We start from the raw sequence: 24,354 nt of genomic DNA, 5'->3' as shown, positions 1-24,354 counted from the left end.
TTGTGTTTTTGTTGGCAACTAGTGCGTAATCATTTGGTTTGTAAATGTTTTTGTAACCCTAAAGCTGATTATGTCCGTACACTTTGCCTTCTACGTATTTGGGATATGACAGTGAATGTTAAACAATTGTTAATTAACTATTGTTAATCCGATTATTCTTAACCCTGTGCGTACAGAACTGTTTTTTGTGATTGACGCTTTACAGGATAATAATGGAACAACAACTCTGAGGACTATTGGTGTAATTTACGGGTGCCCATTAAAGGGCATACCCATACAAGTACCTATAGTTAATGAGTAATATTAAAACAATTACTATAACTTTTGTATTTTAATATATTTTACCTTATGAGCATATTATTATGAGAGTTAACTGAATCGGCGTTAAATACATTTTTGAAACATATTTTTTTTAAGTTTTCTATGTTTTTACTTCACATAATAACTCGCTTCGAGTGCACTGTTTGATGATGGAGTCGTGACAGAGTTAACGGAGTTGATGTAATGTAAACCGTGTTAACAACGGTGGTTGGCCGTGTGAAGACAATCATTTTATGGGAAAATTAGTGGTAAGAATTTTACCGTAATCATAGTTTAAACGTGGTCGTGGTAGTGGCGAGAGCGTCAAAACAATTGCGGTCAAAGGATGTTTGGTGGTAGTTGTAACTATTATATGCAATGCTATTTGATTTTGAGTTTTTCCATGTAAATATTACTAATGTAATAATTAATTAATAATGTAATATTACTAGTTAGGCGTTAAAATTTAGTATCATAATATTTTATTGTAATGAAATATCAATAAAAATGAACCCACGACAGTAGTGTACCTATTTTGCCTATTTATATCGCCGTGCTGGATCAAAATATTATATTTATTTTGAAATGCTCTGAAAAATTATTGCAAATTTAAGGGTAAGTTGCCTGTTGATTTTTATGTTAAAAATAAATTTATCTTTATTTCGTTTTTATAAAACCGCTAGGAATGTATAGTGTTTTATTGCCGGAAACGGAATTCCAGATGGATCGTCACGCCCCCACACGAACCTATAATTTTCGACAATTATTCCATAATGTAATACACGTGTCAGGAGTACTACTGTATCGTCTATCACGATCACCGTAGGTATAGTTATATCCACGTAAGACCACCAGAGAGTAAACGTTTGACACGCATACACATTTTTGCAACACCACTAAAACTTAATTCTAATTTAACTTATCGCGTTTATACAAAGATGTATGTCTTGAATATATTTCAGTGTATGGTTATAAACGGAATATAGAGAGTAAAACGTTAAAAGCGCGAAGAACCTATTTTTGTAATACCTCTAAAACTTAATCATATACACTAGTAGTATATCGCACCTGCGTTTCTAGAGTTTTAATCCAGAAGGGGAGGGGGCGGAGCTGATAAAAATAATGAATATATTATGATAAAACCGCAAGGCACAAATGCCCAGACCTCGTTTTAAAGCACTGCAGTCGGGCAAATTAAACGGGTAGGTACTTGGAAATACATTTAACATTTAGCTTTTGCGAAAATATGTACAATTTTTTTCTTCCTCATACACGCGGAAAATGCAGTTAATAATTATATGGTTTATCGAAATTATTTAACAACTGTGTGCGCATGTACATTGTATAGCTATATACTGAATTATAGACAGAATAGATACTTTACATTTTATTAATGTCGTGATAACTTTCCGAGGTTGTTGGGGTCCACAGTATTGTGACCTCCACTACTACTATATCTGTGTTCATTAGGAAGTTTACGTTCACTATTCGGCGGAGTAATGAATGTTAAATGTTATCTCTTGACCGCGAAATCTCGTGTGTGCCGATAAGTGCCGTACACAATGCGTTACTATAAAATAACTCATTGTCTGCAGCTAAGCTATTGATGGAGATCCATTATCGAAAAATGTTTACAGTGGACAAACAAAAATTATATTTACGGTTATTTGATAATTATTTTACTATAAGACCCCTGTAATTTATTAGGCACGTATCGTATAATTATTATATATTTCATACCTTTTGAAGGGACGAAATTGTACCTATCTATTGTAATACGAAAACATGTCTTGCGCCATTGGTAATTTTTGTGCGCATATGCATAATAATATGTACCTACGTGAATATACAATATATACGTAGGTATATAATGTAATATGCAATTAAGTAATGAAAAATTTTAATTAAAAAAAAAAAATAAAAATAAACCGGCTAATAAAAGAACCAACGAATATCCAACAGATGTTTATGTTACGTTTCTGTCGTAGACAATAACCGAAATGGTTTCCAAACGTGACCTAGTGAACATGTTTCATGTAATTTGTTACTAGTAAAATAACTGCAATGTTGCAAGTGACCCGTCCATGGTTTAGTCGTTTCAAATTGTATTTTTTTTCTAGTTTTGGAATCAGTTTTTTTTTTTGTTAAAATACGCGGAAAATAGTATAGTTATTTTGTTTTATGTGTTTCTCTTTTGCACCAGTTTTCCGGCCATGTAGATTTATTGTTTTATGTGTTACCCCACCCATAAAACGACCATCTATCACTGCGGAATGCGATTGCAACTTGCAAGCGTTGACTGAATATAGTGTTTATTGATTCGCTCGTATTTGACACTTTGACTAATATCGATTAGGCAACTGTCCAAAACTAATTAATATATTATACTATTATAGATGTATGTGTGTGTTCCGATTTGTAGTTGTATAAATTCAAAAACATATAAATTAACACGTCCAGAATTGATTAAGAACACATGGTTCTCCACTCGAGTACCTAAACAAAAAGTTAAATTACAGTTATTTTCACAGAATATATATTATGTATTTTTCCCAGTAGTTACCGGCTCTTATAACGTAATATGTATATTAACCACATAAAATGTAATTTTAATAAAACTTAAATATACAATCTAATATTTTATTAATACCGGGTACTAAGTATATTTTTATTTTGTACTGTTGTTTGTTGTTAAAATTATAAAAGTTATGTAAATACTAAATACTTTTATACAATGCATCAAATCTACATATAGTTATGGATATAATATTATAAAAGTGGTGTTTTTAAGAAATATTATATTACAAAAATTAGATTTTTAAATAGAAATATTTACTTAAGTGTGTAAACGTTGGCATTTATTTTAGGTTTTGTTTTTTTCAGACAACTTATGAAGGTTTAGACGAAGTTTTGGTTCTAGAAGACGACGCTAGATTTGAGCCGTATTTCCGTTTCAAATTACAAATGGTATTGGACGAATTGAGACGTCTAAAAGTTTCTTGGGATTTAGTGTACGTATAATAAAATGTGTTGCTTAAAACCTGTCGTAGAAACCTACGTAAAAAGCACTTATAATTCGGATCGCGTTCATCATATTTTATGTAAGTTATTATTATTATACTATTGTTGCGTGTCGAAACAGTTACATTGGCCGAAAGTCGTTAAACGACAACAACGAGAGCCGGTTGGAAAACTCGAAACTCCTAGTGCGGCCAGGCTATTCGTATTGGACACTCGGATATTTGTTGAGCGGACGTGGTGCCAAGAAACTGTTAAACGCCAACCCGTTAAAGAAATTGCTGCCGGTGGACGAATTCCTACCGATAATGTTCAACCAACATCCTCAGTAAGTTCTGTAATATAGAGTGTGTGTGTGTGTGTGTGTGTGTGTGTGTGTGTGTGAGGATCGAATATGTTATACCAAAATTTATAAACAATTATATATTATAAAAGGTAGTAATAAGCATTATGAGAAGTCAAACGCAACTCTTTCGTACCAATTATTATTGTAATACCGTAGTATTCGAGTGTTGAACACTGAACAGAGAATCGTTATAATATGTTTTCATATAATTTTGCGTAGACCTAAGACGTTCGATACGGTCAATATACCTATTCTCGCCTTTCTGCAGCGAACGAACGTTTCTTTTTCATACATTTATTATTATGCCTAGGTAATGCGAAAGAACATACTAATGAGTACTATATCATTAATATCGTCGCTAATAACAAAACTAGAAACGAGTTTTTCATGGGTACAAAATCGGATTGTGACGATTTTATCAAAGGAAATAACTGATTACTAATTCATTTTTGGCACAAAACGATAACGAAACGGGAATTTTAAAACGATCGGATACACAGGTTAAGGTACACATTTTTTCAGACACCGAAAATATCGTTACAAACGTTTGGGAACATTATATTTAAAAAAAATAATACCACGTTTTGTATGTTTACACACGTTTAGGAGTACATTTTTTTTTTTATTACTATGTGACATATTTTATAGACTATTAGCATTACCCAGGAGACACCACGAGGTCGTTGGCTCTTATTTTTTTGCAACTTTAATTTAAAAATATTTTTTTCATTACAAATTATATTAAATCTATAAAAAAATGTAATATTTTAGCATATTATTATATAAAAATTTGATCATTATTTGATCATATTATATTAAATCTATAAAAATCAAAAATCATTATTTTCGTTTTGATTTATTTTTGCAATTTAGTCGGTAACAGTACGTGTATTACATATAAATGTTATCGTTAGTTTTATTTACCCAAACGTGTCTTATTTATGTGTACCTATAATTCTCTGATTTTTCACGTTAAGTTATGGTTATGTACTCAAATACATTTTATTCTATGTATTCATACGATGTGTCTATTTGTACCCAAATGTGTTGGATTTTGGGTCAATGTGTCCAAACGTTCACCGCCCTATAATATTTTATTGTCTCCTGCCTTTATGCGAGTGGCGCATGCATTACTTTTGTATGAGAGGGTGATGGATTAGTGGAAAAAACCTAACCTATCTACAAAAAAGGCCTTTTTAGTTAGGTATTTATCATTTCATAATAGTAAAAATAAACACTTATGTTTATGAAGTTATATGTATAGCTATGATAAATTTCCTATGCATTGTTACAAAAAGTTTTTAATTAATTGATTATAGACATAATATATTTTAAACTAAAATAATAAAATTACAATACTAGATTTTATTTTATTTCTTGCAATTATTTGTCAATTACTTCTTCAGCATTGTTAGAAATGTCATCTTTTCTATCATCTTCCGGGCTGGTTTAACGAGCGATATAGTAATTAGATCAGTGATTAGATTTATTCCTTATAAAATATACTATACAGAGTGGTTAGGTTAGGTTTGGTGATCCACCAACCATGCAGCTCACTTCATTTTTCTTCAATAATGCAGTTATTCAAAATCTGATTTTTGTAATTTTCTAAGACCATATTTTCTAACTATTTAGATTTGTTGTACTACTTAAACAGTGTCCTGTGGAGGAACAAATTTATTTTTTTTAAATGAGAACCCTTTTTCTACTTAAATTATTTAGCAGATAGTTTTTCTGAAAACTATGACAGATAAAAATCAAAATTCGATTTTTGATTCATTTAACTATTTATGTACTAATGATAGTTGGTCCATGATAATAGGTTTGGAAAATTTAAGGGCTGTGGTGATTTGAAAATTTTAGTAATTAATATTAGTCTGACAACAATTATAATTTGTAAAAATTGTAATACCTATAGTAAAATATATTAGATCCAATGTTACTACATAATATATTTTATATTTTTATAAAACCAATTTTAACGACTATTATCTCCATTATAAATATTTTAATAATTGAAAAACTACTCGTTTTTCAATTAGGTGCAACTAAATTTTCAAAAAAAAAAAAAAAATGCACTAATTAATTTGCATTAACAAAAGAGGATTCTCATTAGAAAATAGAAGTTTGTATCTCCAAAAGATAATCTTTAACTATATTTACAAAATTTCAAAAATCATAATTTGAATAAATTCATTATTAAAGGAAAAAAATTAAAAATGGGATGTGTAAGTGTAGTAAGCTATTGTACTATTTACAATTTGTATAGTGCAACTTACCAGTTATATATTATTTTAATATGTGAAATATATTTAAAAATCAAACATTTACATTTTTTTATGGTTATGATTTATGTACAACAATATCATAACTTTAAGCTGTTTCTAAAAAATATTATTTCGTAGAATTAAAAAAAAAATGACCATAGCCTCATTATGTATATTACCCTGCTTTACACATATATTATTATACTTTGTTTACATTGATTACTACAGTTTTCCCGACAAAAACCATCGTAAAAAAAATACGATTATTATATATCAAACTGACTTTTTCGTCAATCGTTGCACGAAATAAAAACAATATCACTATAATAATGAAAATCATTATTCACTTACTTTTATTATTATTTATCAGTTTTAATGTAGTAATACAAAATAATCGATACCTAGTATATACCTAAGGTGTGATCTATGTCTTCCCGTTGTATCTTAGGAATGTTTTACCATACATAACAAGTAACAATACTGATCGTATCTAGTTATCTGAGTTATTATATTATATCGATAGCTGAAAATTCCTCGTAGTTTTGAACAGTGTCAGGAAATCAAAAAAAAAATTAAATAAGGAAAAACGGGAATTTTTCTGATTAGGAAACACGTGTATACGGGAACGTATCGACGGTGACGTCACGGTACATTACTGACGTTTCATTTAGATCGCGAACGCAATGTAATTTTCAAAAAACTTTAAACTATTATCATGTGATTTGCAATATGTTATTTTTACAACAAGGACTAAACTTCGTAAATATTTGAAATCATTTTGCTTCATTACGTTATTTTTTTATAAATCCGTTCTCTTAATGTATACTGAATACATTACAAAGCTGCTGAAAAATGAAAGTTTGATCACTTTGAGTATGAACCAAGTTATTTTTCTAAAGGCAGACATTAAATTCCTTTAAAAGTATTAAAAATGTTGTAATTTTTGTATAATGTTATGATATAATAATTACATTTTGAGTAGGGCTGTGAATTTGTAGGAACGTAAATTTTTTTTTTTTGGTGATTGTGAAACGTAGTTTTGTAAGTACATAATTTGAATTATCTAACTATGAATCCATTCATGAAACTTTTAATTTGAATTTTTTCGCAGGTCATATTTTCCTTTTTTAGTTCATTTTCCGGTATTTTTAATCAAAGTCTATCAATTGACATGTTTGATTAACAATTTTTTTTTTGTTTTTGTCTAATGTAGTAATAAAGACTTAAGATGAATAAGGTACCCGCAAATAAATATATTTAAGTTTGTTTTATTATCTTAACAAAATAAATACATAAAAATAAATATTAAAAAACGTTTCAGGTGAATAGAATTATACAAAATTCAAATTCAATTAATATTTTTATTATTATTTTTTTTTTTAATAAATAAACACATTTTTATGCATGATGTAAAATCTAATGTATTAATGTACCTACTTAATATCCTATAATATCAATATCAATATAAAAATTAAATTAAAAACCATTTTATGTGAACTTTATACTAATTTTACATTGTATTTTTTGCATTTTAAGTGCATATTTTATTGCATTATTTTTGACATTTTTTATGCATTGTTTAAGGTTTTTAGTGCATTAAATTAACAGCCCTGATTATTAGGTTATTAGAAAAAAATGAATTTGAAAGAGACACATTAACGATTATACATTTTCATCACTTTGATCGAACGACTTGTCACATACATCGTACGGTATACCACCTGAATGAATCTGTCGGAGCTCTGTCAAATCGTCACTTCCAGCGAGGTTGCACACGGTGAACGGCTACGGTTTCTCACCCGTATAATTATGCGTCCGTCGATGTTTCGTACAATCGCCACTTCTATAGCAAACGACTTGTGGCAGGTATCGCATGGTTGAGAACCGTATCCATGTGAGTAAAGTAATTTATAGATATCAGCAATCTGACGGAACACAGGAGGACGCACACGAATCAGAAACCTTACGACTCGTGTGCGTCCTCCTGCGTTCTTCCAGATTGGTGATATCTGTGAATGAATTTACTCTCATGCCACATGGCTATACGGTTCTCACCCGTGTGATGCATGTGACAAGTCCTTTTCCAGAGGTGGCGATTTGACGAGGCATCGGCGACGGACGCATTCAGATTGCTGACACCTGTGAACAATTTCAAGCACACGTCGCATGGGTACGGTTTCTCACCCGTACCTATGCGTCTTTCGGTGTCTCGTCGAATTGCCGCTTCTAACGAACGACTTCATGCTCACGTCATACGGTTATGGTTTCTTGCCTGTGTGTGTTCGCCAGTGTAGGTACCGCCAAAGTGCTGTTTTTTGTGAACGATTTATCGCACATGTTACATGGCTATTGTCTCTCGTTCATTTTAGTGCTTTTAATACCACTGCTACCGCCGCTTGCGTATTGTCGACGTCGCCGTCGGTAGATTTTGTCAGGTCCTATTTTATAATAGATCCTATACCGATTAAGTGCATTTTATTGTTTTATACAAATAACTCGTAAGTATATGTTTTTTTTTACAATGGTTCTGTACTAGACTATTGTGGTCGTTAAGGTCGATACTATTAAGCTCGTTTAAAATTTATTGACATCGGTAGGCTTTGAAGCCAGTAATTTATATGCCATTACCTATATTAATTTTACAAAAGTTAATTTTTATATTCTTAGATTCTGAGCGAAGCGATGAATGTATGGATTGTACATTGTACAATGATGTGTGTGTTTTTTTTTTATTTGTTTTTATGCGTACACAGATAAGTATTCGATTTTCAATTTCAGTAACTTTTCTGGTGGAATAGTGAATCTAGTTGGTGTATTCGAGAGGTAATAGTAACAAATTCCCAGTAGTTATCAAAAGGAGTTAGCAAAAAAAAAAGTAATTAAATAAACTGGAATTTTTACGTAAGATCAGTTTTCGACAAAAGCAATTTTGTTTTACAGCGTAACTTAAAAACGAATAACCGTAGATACTTGACATTTTGCACTAAATATTTGTATAAGAATTTTCTATAATAGGTACAAGGTTCCTTATAAGTTTTCATAATAGTAGCTACAAAATATTAAAGATATATAGGCACGATTTTTTTTTATAAGCATTTAATTTTTAAATGTTGACAACATTTATCAAAATCACGAAAATTTGTAAATTTTTTTTTTTAATAAATATGTTAAGTTAAAATTTGGACGAAATTAAATATTTAAATGAAGCATAACGATTTTAGATATTTTTTTCAATTTAAAAATATTATATCATAATATAAAACGAAGGACCGTCTTCGCTCAAAATCGATTTTCGTAATTATACCTAACCTACAATGATTTGTATTAGTGAATTCAAATTTAACACATCCATTACAGAAGTCAATGACCTACTCGACACCTAATGTAGAGCAGGGCGGTACCCACTTGCACACCTTTTTAATATTAAATTTTATATATTTAAAATGCTTTCTTTATTTATTTCCATCACATCATTAAGCATAATATTGTAAAATAAAGACTGGGCAATGTTTATTGCGATATCACCAGCGTATTTCGCAATGTTTTCACTCTTATAATTAACATTTCATTTCATTTTATTTTACTTCAACATAAAAATAAAGTACAAATTATTGTTTTCTCGTAACAGTTCATCCAAGTGCGCAATATTATGAAATGTCATTTAAATATAACTCATTCATTCTATCCACCTTCCTACAGAGATAATTTAATTATAAAACTATTATAATTACCATGCAAAAAATAATAAACCAAGTTGTTGAACAATCATATATTTTGAAATGTTTAATTATAAATTTTATATATTTGAATGTTGTTGATTTTCAAAATTAAAAATATTAATTAGATTTGATAATATATTTAATATCTGGTTTTGGAAATGTTATTGAACTAATATTAAACAAACTTTTGAATCCGATTCCATGCTTGGATTAAGACGTACGGTGGTACTCGTAGACTGAAAAATTATGTGCTAGTCAATAATTATATTTTACTAGCCATTTGTGAACATATTTTTGATAACCCATTTAATTTGTGTTTATGAGTATATTATACATACAAAGTTTTACATTTTTCAATCGTTTTACAAAAGCTCATCATTATTAAACTTAAATAAATTATAGGTAATATAATATTTTCAACTTATTAGACATAATATGAACAAAGAATATAACAACAAAAATAAAATACAATTGCATAGGGCTTATTTTATTTTAAACACGTTTATAATAAGTATAAAATCGCACATCCCACCACCGAACTGTGGTCCGAATGGTTCATACAATTTTTACACTATCTCTATCTTTTAGGTACACATACAATCTAATTTATCAGTCACCATAAGCTCTTGTACTTGATCAAAAAAAGTGTGATCCAAAATCAATGTCATTGATAGTGCTCTAAATTCGTGGTAAATCGAGGTTTGTAGGCTGTAGTTTATAAGTACACTGCTCATACCTTAATCCGATCCTGAATTTACAAGTCAAACAAATGTACAGATTATAATAATATAGCATAAACCTATAGTATACTGTCTTGAAGTTGACACAAAAAAAAATGGTCAATATTAAAATTGAATGTTACGACATTACGTTTCTATGACTGAATTATTCTCTAAATAAAATAAAACTGCAAATTGTTAAAGTTTTCAAGAAAGATATTGATTTTTATAATAATATTATAGGCATTAGTAAAACGAATTAATAGTTGTATATACGAACTATTTTCACTTCTCTATATTTTAAGAATATTCAAACAATTACATATTCAGACAAAGATTGAACTGATTCCATGGGTGGGTACACATAACTTATATAGTTTTAGTTAGCTTACGATCTATGAAAAAAAAAAAACACAAAATTAAGTGCGTATAAAATATAACGTGATATATTATAACCCACATCGTTTATTATATTATACGATTATAGTGTCAAAAGTTAAAGAGATGATGGATTCGATTACGATGATATCATTTTATGTAACGAATTTTATACGAACTATGACGAATGGCTTTGGCCGTCGAAGATAAATAAAAACAACCTAGTTTAAAATTATGTTCCGAGGACTTTATTTCCTCGTGTTTTAAAACTTTGACGGAATCAGATTTTTTTTCAATATGTGTTGTTTGGTACACGGTATCGTAACGACCAACGGATGGGTATAATATTATATATTATTGTAATTTATAATGTATATAACATATTATATTAGTATTGACATTAATACTTATAAAGTGGGTACTTATATAGTACTTATTATTATACTACATAAGTATCAATATTGATACTTGTTTGTTTTGCCGTATCGAAATCGCTATCGCATTTTTAGAGCGAGTAAATAATACGTAAAATAATATATGCAGACCGATATTATAATAACATTATTCCATTTGATATTGTATATATAGTGTCCGCTCGTTTATCATAATGTGGGTACAGAGTGGCCCGCAACGTTCTCACTTGTCCTCGTTCGAACTACCCTACGGTAACACGAAACGGTAATTCACGGTGGGTCACCCTGTACGTTCGAATATATAATATAGTCTCTCATGTGTATGTATCTGCAGCAACTGTTACGCGGTGGTACAATAATATAAAATATAATATTATTTTTTGACAATCCCGTCACAGTGTTGTGCGTCAGAGTGTGGGCGCGATTTATTCACCAGCACGCTCGAAGTTCGAATTGTTTGGTCTCGTTTGATTTATTTATTTATTTATTTTTTTTGGGGGGAGGGGGAGAGGGGAAATCGTCGCGGAATAATAAAAAAAAAATTTAATCTATTATTGTTACAGGGCCGAATGGTCGGAGCAATTCGACGAACGCAATTTGATCGCGTTGTCTGCGTCTCCTCTGCTCATCTATCCCATCCGGTACACGTCGGACGACGGTTACGTTAGCGACACAGAAGATTCCGTGACCGTGCAGATTGCGAACGAGGGGCCCGCGACCGAACGCAAAGAAATCAAAGAAGATTTGTGATCTGCGTGCCATTATTATTATTTATAACATTTTTTTATTATTACAAATATTGAATAACCTGTTATCAAAATCTGTTACGTGTCATATCATATTTTTATATCCGTTAAGATTTTTATTTTTTATTTACATTTAATCGTTTATTATTATAATTTCTACTAGAATATTATGTCGTTAGGTACATATGTCATAAAAATATTGCATATTATCATCTGGCAACAAATTCGGCAAAGACATCGTGTAGGTACAAAACCGCAGTAATATTCGCATCGTTCGTTCGTAATTTCGTGTTGACGCGTTCGTGTAGAAAATTTACTTTTACTGAAGTTGTGGCCCCAGCGTAGTTTTTAACAAGAGTGTGAAGGGGAATTATGACGAGATGATATATATAAGATCAACAAAAAAAAAAAAAGAAACTTGTATACTAAAAATAAATATAAAGGTAAATTGGACCTTTCGCACGAACTCTTAAATACCTACTACGGTTACAGTTGGGAAGGACGAGTGGTGACGGAGTTTTTTTTTATCAAAGGAAATCATAAACGCTGTTGATTCCATCGTTATTGCCAAAATACATTTTGCTCGTTTTATTTTTACATAGACACGAGAGCCATTCCATTACATTATGATTGATTAAAATATATATTTTTATATTATGTTAGGCACACTTATATAGGAAAAGTAATAAAAATATTTATTTTATGTAAATTGGTGATATTTATTAACAATTTGTAATAAAAATGAAAAAGTGTTTCTTATACCTCAATAGACTGATCGATTCGTTTCTATAAGACTTACATACCGACGATAACGTTGTATTTATGTGGTTGACCTATAATAATTGGAGCGTAAACCATGTAATTTTTTCCAAAGAATTGGTTTTTGTTACCAAAAACAAAACTTTTTATGTGACGAATATTTCAATATACCTACTTAGTATACTTGAGTTGTACGCTTTAGATATAACTATAAATTATTGTTTTAAATATTAAATGCCATATTTATTAAAACTAACGTGTTGTACTTTTATGTGTTAATATTATTATTTTACGCTTAGTTTAATTTTTCACCACCACACGCCTTGACATGAATGTCAGAAGTTGTATACTTAGTGTTATATTATTATTATCTACATGTAAAGTTCTTGAGAAATATAATAAGTAGCTTAAAAACCTATCGCCACTATAAGATGTATGTACAATAAGACCTACCGAGTAACTAACGTTAGGCATATTAATGTTATAATAATATATTATTACATTATACCATATTATACCACGTTGTAGTGATCGAATTTTCATTGGCACAGAGTTTCTGGGAGAGAGGAATGAAGACATAGTCGACCGCGTACCACGACGGTGACCATATGATTTTCAGTTATCGCCACAATTTATTAATCTCCAGTGACGTCTAAAAGAATAAAAATCAAAACTAACGTTTTTCACACATCGTACGATAGACACTCATTTGCCAGAACTGCGGTCGATCGGGTTAAATGGCGCACGTGGTTAAGCACACGGTAATGACCTTTAAGTCTGTCTCCAAGCGTTTGTAGAATTCAGTTCTCAACCGCACAATATAATATATTATGTTATGCCGATGAAATGCGGTTACGATGGTTAAGTTTCTGTTCATTTAAAGCCAGGGCGCTGTCAAATTTAAACTCATATAACTATCTGTTTTATTGAATGTGTCACGACTCGCACGTCATTACGTCAACAGCAATATTGTTATTAAAATGTTTGAAATAAAAATAAACATTTTTCCTTATAGGCTAATGGTGCGGTCACGTCAGTGGACACGTCGTCGGTTGCGTTCGAGTGTGTACGAACAAAGTCTAATCAAATATTATCGTCCTATATTGCACCCGCCCAACGACCATGAAATGTCTTTAAAATAAACTTCAATAATATTTTATCTCTGTAAACCTGGTCTCGGAAAACATTTTATTGAAAATACCAACATCTACTTCCATTCATAACGTCCTGGTAACCTACATGACAACATTTAACTCGGTAAAGTAAATATTTTCTGTACAACTAGGATAGGTACATCATATTATTATAACTAACATACAATTATGAATTAGTAATGGTCGCTTTATTGGGGTACATAATACATCGCGTATGGGGATTGGAAGCGCTGATTTTCTTTCTTTGCGAGAATTTTAATTTTTTAATTTCAACTTCTATTCCCCCAAATATTTTTTTCATCTAGATAAAGATAAAGATTATTGACCAAAAATCTATTTAGATAAACATAAAAATAAACTCAATTACAATTATTCAATAGTTAAAAGATCAACATTTATCTAGATAAAACACATATAAATTATTAGATAAAATAAGATATTAGATAAAAAAGATGAATCAGACACTCTTGTAAACAAAACTGTGTATTTGTTTAAGGAGCTTAAAATGTATCTTGATTTCCTTCTATAATTAAAAAAATAAACGGCTTTATTTTGATAAATTTATTTAAATTCGTTGTATCAGTGGTCTGTACGTAGTCAAAGAATTTATTTTCAATGAAATAATTATTTTTTATTTCTTTATAACAACTAGTTTTTAACTCTATATAGAGTTCGGACTTTCTTGTTTCATCCTGACGTTTCATTTTTCTTATAATATGTTTTTCACAAACCGAAAAAAACGAAAATAAATAATAATATATAATTTATTATATATTCATTAAATAAATTGTGCCATTGTGGGGATGGTCACATTGAAATAAGGGCAAAACCAAAATTAAAATTAAACGATTTATAATGTTCGTTCTTCACTTTATTTTCATTACCGCCCATAACTGTCCGAATTCGGCAATTCAGAGTACCGCAACTAATGAGTACAATGATAATATACAGAACGACTGTTTAATATTCTTCAGGGCGCACTAGGTAGATAAATTTACTGATTGTTGTAGAATTGTCGGAATATCTCTTAATATTAGCAAGTGCCAGGTAATGTCCTTTTTTCGCAGGATGTACTAAGATTTGCATAATGTCCCAAGACGGACCGTGCCTCTTTTACGGGTGGATAAAATAAATTATTTAGGCTTATTCCTTTACGCCACTTCACTCGATTTTCGACCACATAGTATCGATTTTATTGCACGTAAGGCTTTTCGTGTGATGAGTTTCATTAGGCGTCACAAAATGTCTTCTTTCGTTACATATAAATATATAATGCCGCCAAGTTAGGTCTTTACTTCAATTCGGCTCCATTGTCTGGTCCCCTTATACCAAAAAGGATATGCTACGACTTGATAAAGTTCAGAATCGTTTCCTCGTCTTCGCTGGTCACTGTCTTAATATTGCACGTTTATGGGCCTCTTACTTGGGCTCGAACCACTATCTGCACAAAGGCGTGATACATTTTGTGTTAAGTTTACCTACTTAGAAATTATTAGAAGGGCACATTGACGCTCCCCTTCTACTATAGAACGACTCTGTGTTCGTGTTCCAGATACCTAATACTAGTGTAACGAGATTGGGGAACCTGTTATATTTAGATAATTCAGTTTTCAGAGTCCTATGAATTACAATATTTTAACCGTAACTCGGGAGCTTCAGGAAAGATAGATCAGATATTAAGTTCTAGTTAATATGTTTTTATTATTACACAATACTCTTTAAATACATACACAATACTTATTACATACGCAATATTTACAGATATATCGAAAGACTTACTAACTACAGTATCGTCATCCGGAGTTCATTGGCTGGCGTGTAGCTGTACTGGTCCCAGAACTAACGAACTTAACACGGCGTGTCTCTTATAATATATGCTAACAATTGTTTGTGTATAAGATAACTATACTACGTATATAACGCCTTCTTCCTTATTATTATTATTCATATTTATAGTTATACTTAACAATATATCATGTAACGGTGTCACACATATGTGATCCGCTACACTATGTTCAGGGTTATTTTAAACCACTAATGTGTATCATACACAGTGTATGGAACAAATTTGGTGAAAATTCACCATAAGAAAGGAAGTTTTGGTCACGCCAATATTGTAGGTAATATCTGAGTTAAAATCTAAGGTACCTATCCACACAGCAATTAAAGATGTTTGGCCCACTACAAATTTGAAAGCATGCCGTTTTCACTTAGAGCAAGATTGGTTTTGCAAAATGGACTTGAATATTTGAAGTCGATTTATTTAAAATTTGAACCTACAAAATTTTATACATTTTAATTAGTATTATACATACAACATTATATTATATTATACAATATTATTTGACACGAGTCTAACCACTTAATTTAAACATAAATCAAGTATCAACATTTTTAACCATACCTACACAATAAAATAATAGGAGTGTAGACAGTTAGAATAGCACATGTGATAAGAAACTAATCAAAGCAAACTGTAAAGTTTATTAAATAATTTTTTATATTAATATATACATACGAGATTTATATATATTTAGATTTCTTCTGTCCGTGTGTGAGTATTCAAAGTACATTATTTAAACAATAATTGATTGTGTAGGTATAAAGATACACAAAAAAAAAAAATCATCACACATAATTGTAAAACCATTGCATTCATCTCTCCTCGCAGAAATCAGAAACTAATAATATTGTTGTCATCGGTAATTATTAATTGCTTACTGAATTACCCGGCGTTGTCCGAAAAAAAATTGTGATTGTTCAACTCCTTTTGGGTGTACATGCTGTGGAAGCAATGTCTTTTTAAGTGTAAATGGTATTATATTTTAATGTAGGTATAGCCATACCGACCGACGTTGTGCGTGAGATTCGCTTGTGATTATGCGAGCAGTATATTATTAGGTAAGGAACCTAGTTGCGGTAGATCGCAGACCCTGCGTGGTTTGTACGTAACTATATAATTTGACTCTAAAGTATCAAAGTTTGTCGTTTTTACTTAATTCAACCTACGGCAAATAAATGCACTCAATTAATACAAAAACCTAACTTATCCTAACCGTACTAAAATCCAATGAATAAAAATAAACATGCATTCGTATGTATAGATAAAGAAGAAAAATCTAATCTATCACTGTACCAAATTTCATCGCAATCGGATGAATGGTTTAGGAATGCATAAAGAACACACACATAGACAGACAGACAGACAGAAAACCATTCATTTATATATATATATATACTAAATGATCCCGTGCACTTCGTTGCCCTTTAAAAATGCCAACTCTCTAAGAATAATAGGTATTATTTTATAATATAACGGTTGAAATATACTAAGTCATATTGTAACAACAATATTTACTTTAATTTGGATCATATTAATATATTTTTATTCAAGTTTTCGACTGAATGCTATTTATTGAAGACAACATTAGTTTGTATATTATATTTATTTGTATATGCCACTATCAATGAAAATAGCATGATAACACTTACAACGATGATTTAATCGTTTTTCACTTGATATGAATGGCTTGCCAAACGCTCAAAAACGGTTTTAAACTTAACATTATTCCACACACGAAAAAGCACCGGACAAGCGACGGCGCATAACACTCTATTGCTCATTTTGGTTTCCTCTTAGACGGGTGATGACTGCAGACTTGCAGGACATCCTAACATGGTTTTCAAATTTACTTTTTTTTACACATACAAAAAATCACCGGACATACGCTGGGGAATCGTATCATTCAAAATTCAATTGTAAATCTCCATGGGCCATGGGATATTTTTAGACACTGAAACTCGACTTTTAAACATTCTCGCTTTCGAAACGTGACCGCCAAAGAGCCAGGCCTTATCAGAAATTCAGAATTCTTATCACCAAATCACCTCTGACCACCAAAATCGCCTTCATTATAAGTGTGACTTTTATAATTTGACTGGGTTTCCAACACTTTTAGCTAACACTGGATAGACCGGAGGGCTAGCATATAATAATATACAGGATGATTCACCAAGCATGCCTGATCCTAGATTTGCAATTTTCCTTGTATAAGTAACATATTATAATAACATATACCTATAAGTACAGATTATAACAAAAACGTTTACGTCTACGTCAACAGGTTGATATCACGTGGTCGGGTACATTATTACATTTTTATGACATTATTACATTGTTATTACATTATTACGTTTTACATTATTATATTATTAAATTATAACCACATAATATAATTATACAATATGACATTATTTTGGTGCAAAAGCAAAGTTAGAATGTATATACAGCTCTAAGACATACGACCGCGAAACGGCACAAGACAGGTGGAGAAGAGCCGACGGTGGTACAGGCGTACAGTGCATGAAATACGTGAGGCAAACCTGTACTAACTTGGTATAAACGACAATGGAGGACCCGATAAACGGTTTCAGAATACTTGCCGGACACAATAGTACCAGCGAACATGGGAGTGAGATAACGATGGGAGGAAAGGGGAGGGGACGTTTAAAAACCTTTTAAACTCTATATTGTACATTATACTGGTCTATCATGTCAATAGAATATGCACAACAACAAAACAAAAACGAATTTCTTCGTCCAGCGCCAAAACGAACGACGTGGACGCCTGTGTTTGATCATGGTTAAAGTTCCTCCATCCGTGTTTTGCGTCGTATTCGAAACTGGCACCTCTGGAGCATCGCCAGCTAAATCTAGACGCACGGGGATATTCGGCGTGGATACACACAGCCTTCCGTCCAAAAAACCCTTGACATCACGATATTCCGACAATTCCAATCTCCATATATTGCTGGTGACCTGCTGAAACTATAGATTTGGCGTTGATCGCCTCCCAATATCTATCACTTTGGCTGAGGAATTTGTACTTATCACGGCCATGTTAGATACATATCTATATGTGGACAGTTTTGATCAAATTCACAAGACAAAGGGGAGTAGCTAGGATAACATTTTAACCCCCAACTTTCAAAGTTGGATAACTTTGGAAGGGGTTGAACACAAACGACAGGGTTAAAAGCACAGACCAGCACAAACGAATGGAGTTAATTTTGTTCCAAATTTTCAAAATGGGCCTCCCCGGCATGGAGCTGGCAGAAAAATCAACGGAGAAGATTATACGGAAATACGTAGGAATGAAAAATTATTCATAATGAACGCAAGAAATGAATATTGACAAATGGTAGCTATGTGACAAAGATACGAATTGTAGATTGATTGCACTTTCAGCTTCGCTTATATTAAGATATTCATAGAACGTTTTTCTAACGTTGAAACCCTTAACTGCTAAATCATTTAAATCTGTTTTGTAAAAAAAATCTTCCATAAAAGTTTGTTGCCCACAAAAAAGTGCTGCCCGGGGAAAATTCCCCCCATGCCCCCTCCTAAATACGCCACTGCCTACATAAAGTAAAAACGTCTCATCGCGGCAAAAGAGTTTTTCCGTAACCATGTTTGTTTTTGATTACAGTAAGCCTCCAAAATATTGCGTCAATACTAAACCACACACATATTATGATGGTAGATTACTGTTTTGCGTCGAGCACAACATAATGTGTTTAGTTGGCATTTGGCATGTCAAGCTGTCAAGCGTTATTGAAGTATGTTCAATGTTGAATGAGGATTATAGGTAGTATGGATTGACAAAAAAAAAATAAACAACACAATCAGTTACAATAATAACGAGTAATATTTCACTATAACTAAAACACATAACTAGCTAACTAAGTATGAAAAGTAAATTATCTTCTAACAATGTAACTTGTAAGTTCCATGTTTACAAGACATACATGACGTACACATAAGCAATAGTGCAATACTATAACGCAGTGCCTACAGAGTGCATTTGGTCGTCTTTATATATAATAGTGACCTTATAACCATGTTACAGAAATACGCGGTGGAGTGATTTACATTTATAGTAACAATAATATGATGCACATTGCACTTACACGTGTGCAATATGTTGTAATATTATTTATACATTAATTATACATTAATTATATTTTCAACAAAGTATACACTTCAGTGCAGTTAAACCTAGCACTATTCATTATTAACAATATTCATTATTTGTTTCTACTCAAACGGTAAGTATCCTTAAGAGGACGTCACACTCGCATGTGTAGTTTCCGTCTTACAAACGCGTAACATACGAAATTTACACTAAAAAATTCAAGTTTTATTTCGTTAGCTTAAAAATTAAAGCGAATCGACTTATTATGAAACTTGCTGGTAAAAACATTATCTGTGTTTTGTTGAAAGTTTTTTTACAATAATTCAGTTTTTAAGTGAGTTATAGAGTGAATAATAAATTTAAATAAAAAAATGCTCATAACTCACTTAAAAACTGAATTATCGTAAAAAAAAGGTCCAAAAAAATACAAATAATGTTCTTACCAGCAAGTTTTATAATAGGTCGATTCACTCTAATTTTTAAGCTAAGGGCATAAAACTTGAATTTCTGAGCGTAAATTTGGTATGTTACTCGTTTGTAAAACGGAGACAACCAGTGTTGGGAAATATCTAGATAAATTATCTAGATAAAATTTTTTGAAATAAATTATCTTTTCAAGTATCTAGATAATTATGTTACGATTTATCTAATGTTTAGCTTAGATAAAAAAATGGGCTTATCTAGATAAATATGATAGTACCCCTATAAAAGTATTAAACCAATGTAACTAAAATTCTATTATAATATAAATTATTTATAAAATTATAAGAATTTATTTCTTGTTATTATTGCCATCGACGGTATTACGATAAAACGAGAACCTGCATGCGGGCTTGCACTATAAATCGCTCTCTACTAGCCATAATGAGCATACTATAATTATAAATATTTTAAATTTTTTTAATATTATTAAAATTAATTAGGTATAGGTTTATTTCCCCATCCATTTTAAAAATAAATTAAAACTAACTATGTAGAACTGTATTACAAAGGCTCAATCCGTTGTTATTATAAATATTATGTCATTATATTGATATAAATCTAATATTACAAAAATACTAAAAAACAATAAAAATAAGTGTAAAAAAAAAAGAGGGTAAGTGGATGTCACTCTGCTGTACAGTAGATTACAAGTGGGTCATTGTAACATGGATGGCATTAAATTTGAATTCAATGATATAATATCATTGTATAAGAAAAACGATTCTGAGTGGAGACGGTATGTCGGTCTGTAGGTATAAGACATATTATATACTTATCTATGGTATTAAAAAAAAAATTGACCTATAATAGGTACCTATAATAAATTCCAAATTAATCATATCACAATATTCATTAGGTATTTAATATAACGCGTTATACATCAACAACAAACCGTGATACTATCATAGATATATAATAGTATACTTTAGAAGTTTCATGTATCCACGAATAATATTATACAATCGCAACAAAATAACTAAAATAGTTATTCTAGGTATTTTAATATGTAATTTCGTCCAAATTTGAACTTAAAATGAGTATAAAAATAAACTCTGCTTATTTGTTTTAAATTTTTTGGTAACAGAATAAACTACTTACGTGGAATCTTGTTTTAAATTTTCAATCCTTAGATATAAAAGTTGACCATTTTATAAATTTTTAACTACAAAATAATTATTGAATTTTAAATTTGATAAATTTTGTCAAAATTTGATCTTTAAATGCCTATAAAAAAAAATTGTGCCTATGTATTTTTAATATTTTTCAACTGCTATTGTAACAGTATATCAGGAACCTTGCATTAAATTTTCACGCTTTTTAACCCAACAAACAAAATTTTATTGATATTTATAGAAAAAAAAACTAAACAAATTGAAAACTGACAATGTCCGTAAACAGCTCAAAAAAAGTCAAAATATTTTCAAAATTTTATGGTGTATAAAAAATGAAAATATTAACATTCATTGAAATTTTCAAATATCTACAGTCATTCGTTTTTTAATTACAATTAAATAAGAAAATCGTCACATGAGAAATCGAGTGAATATCAAATGTTGTAAAAATATGAATTTCAAACACTCAAAAAAATTTAATTTGACTTTTTTGAAGACATTTTTTTTTTGATAAAGATAGACAATATTATGAGGAATCTTGTATTACATTTTAAAATCTTAGATTTAAAAAGAAAAATTTTTACGAATTCTTAACTAAACATAATTTGCTAATTTTCGTGATTTTTCCATATTTTGTCAATTTTTGAACTTTAAATGCTAATAAAAAAAAACTGTGACTAAGGATTTTTAATATTTTTCAAATATCATTGTAACTATATAGTAGGAGCCTTGTATTACATTTTCAAGTATTTTTACTCAAAAAATAAAGTTTTATTGACATTCATGGAAAAAAAAACGAATAATATTGGAAACTGAAAACGTTCCTAAACAGTTCAAAACAAATCAAAATATTTTGAAAATTATAGAAAATGGAAATATAAACAACCAGTGATAATTTCATGCATCTTCGGTCATTTGTTAAGTTACACCAAAAACCAAAATCAATTTTCTCGAAAACAGGTTTTGCGTAAAAATTCCCGTTTTTTCTTAATTTTTCTTTTGTTTTTCACGGCGCTTTTGAAAACTACTGGAAAAATTTTACTTTTGACCCCCCAAAGTACCAACAAGACTCACTTTCCTATCAGAAAAGATACTGTTGAAAAAAATCGAAGCACTTCTACTGCCTTAAAAGGTGATGACAGACACAAAAAAAAAAAACACACATCATTGTAAAATCAATACATTCATCGTTCCACTCAGAATCTAAAAATGATATTTATCTAGATAAATTGCATTTATGTTATCTTTATTTTTATCTAGATAATATTTTGTTAAAATTATCTTATATCTTATCTAGATAATTTTTTAGTTATCTATTCCCACCACTGGAGACAACACATGCGGGTGTGGCGTCCTCTTAATCTGAAGGCAAGTAAATATAATATATTATACTCTTTTGTTATGATCGTTAACAACAATCGCTCTGCAGGAGAGTCAATAAACATTATATTGTCTGCTGGGATATAGCATAATATAACATCGCAAACGGTGTTCGTGAATTTGTGATGTCAGTAAGTATACATTTTCAGTATCTACAGCACGTAAGAAAATACCTATCAAAAACGGAAACATAATTAACATGCGTAGCACGGTTAAAATAATACGCGTAATCAACGACCTACATGTGTGTGTGTGTGTGTGTGTGTGTGTGTAAGACGTATATGGGCAAGTTGCATGAATACTCTCAGGAATTATTCCAGCTATTTATTATGTTTGAAATTAACAGGTGTGAATAAGACAAATTATAAACTTGATAATTGTGTTATAATTATTAAATTGTTTTGAATATAATATGAAGTGGAATCAATGAGGAATTGCTGCGGAATAATGTATAGATAAAAGTGTTGAATATTTTTGTTTTTGTAAATTGTAAGTATTATATAATTATATTATGGTATAGGTATAGAAGACGGCTATTATCGGTACCGAATACCGTAATTTATTAATAACTAGTTGAATTACCTTGCGTTTTCAGGAAATAAAATCGTGATTGTTCAACTCCTTTTGGGTAACACGCTGTGGAAGCAATGTCTTTTTGAGTGTAAATTATATTCCGACCGGCGTTGTTAGTGAGATTCGCAGCAGTATATTATCAGGTATCTAGGCAATTTATCTGTGGTAGACAGCGGACTCCGTGTGGCTTGTACGTAAGTGTATGATTTAACTCTGAAGTATCAAAGTTTCTCGTTTTTACTTCATTCAACATACGGCGGAACTATACAATCAATTGATACGAAATCCCCTAACCTAACCGTACTAAAATCCACTGATTAAAAAAAAAAATATTCGTGTGTATGGATAAAAAATAAAAATAAAAAAATAAATTATGTAAAGACAATGCAACAAATTTGTCCACCGAAACCGTGGTTCGATCTTGAAACATTCTGTACTAAAATACTGTGCCACTGTGCCGCAGAAATACCCGCGATGCTGACTGGCCGGGGGAGGGGAGGGCTTTCGGGGACATCCGGAGTTACACTTTAGCCTATAATATGCGTCATGCCACGTAAGGACGCTAATCCAAATCGTACTATCGTGAGAAATCGGCGGCGACGCGTACATTTACGACACGTATAATATGGCGTTATGTGGAGATGACTATACGGAACCTTCAAAGTCCATATACGTTTCATTTCTTGAACTTCTAATCCATATGTCCATTATTTACAGATACCGCATAAAGGGAGCCCCGGCGGGTATCGGGATTATACGAGGAACTAGGAAGCACCGAGTTTCCTGCAGACGACACTAATATATAATATACGATCGATCGAGTCGACCTCGGGACCGGACCACACCGAGAGTCATCGCTGTAGCCACCAATCGCATATTATGAAAATATTAATCTATAGAATATATTTCATGTCCGCGATGAATCGTTATATGATCAACGAAAGCCGCGCAAGTTTCTAAGACGTAAAACTATTGAGTATATAAAATTTAACGCAAAATATTAAGCGTGTTC

At 30.9% G+C, this 24,354-nt stretch overlaps 1 protein-coding gene across 1 annotated transcript in view; it reads left to right on the top strand.

Annotated features, from left to right (window-relative positions):
* The window catches only part of LOC100167230 (glycosyltransferase 25 family member), a 121,715-nt gene extending 108,794 nt beyond the window's left edge, over positions 1 to 12,921 (top strand). Inside the window, exons 8-10 of the mRNA XM_029486844.1 lie at positions 3,184 to 3,311; positions 3,443 to 3,646; positions 11,724 to 12,921. Coding sequence (XP_029342704.1) covers positions 3,184 to 3,311; positions 3,443 to 3,646; positions 11,724 to 11,910 — 519 coding nt within the window. The 3' untranslated portion in view covers positions 11,911 to 12,921. The remainder of the gene's footprint in view (positions 1 to 3,183; positions 3,312 to 3,442; positions 3,647 to 11,723) is intronic.
* The last annotated feature ends 11,433 nt before the right edge of the window (positions 12,922 to 24,354 follow it).

Source organism: Acyrthosiphon pisum, chromosome A1, assembly GCF_005508785.2.
Source record: "Acyrthosiphon pisum isolate AL4f chromosome A1, pea_aphid_22Mar2018_4r6ur, whole genome shotgun sequence".
Lineage (NCBI taxonomy): Eukaryota > Metazoa > Arthropoda > Insecta > Hemiptera > Aphididae > Acyrthosiphon > Acyrthosiphon pisum.
The sequence above is the reverse complement of the archived record's forward strand: the minus strand, read 5'-3'. Positions and strand labels throughout refer to the sequence as shown.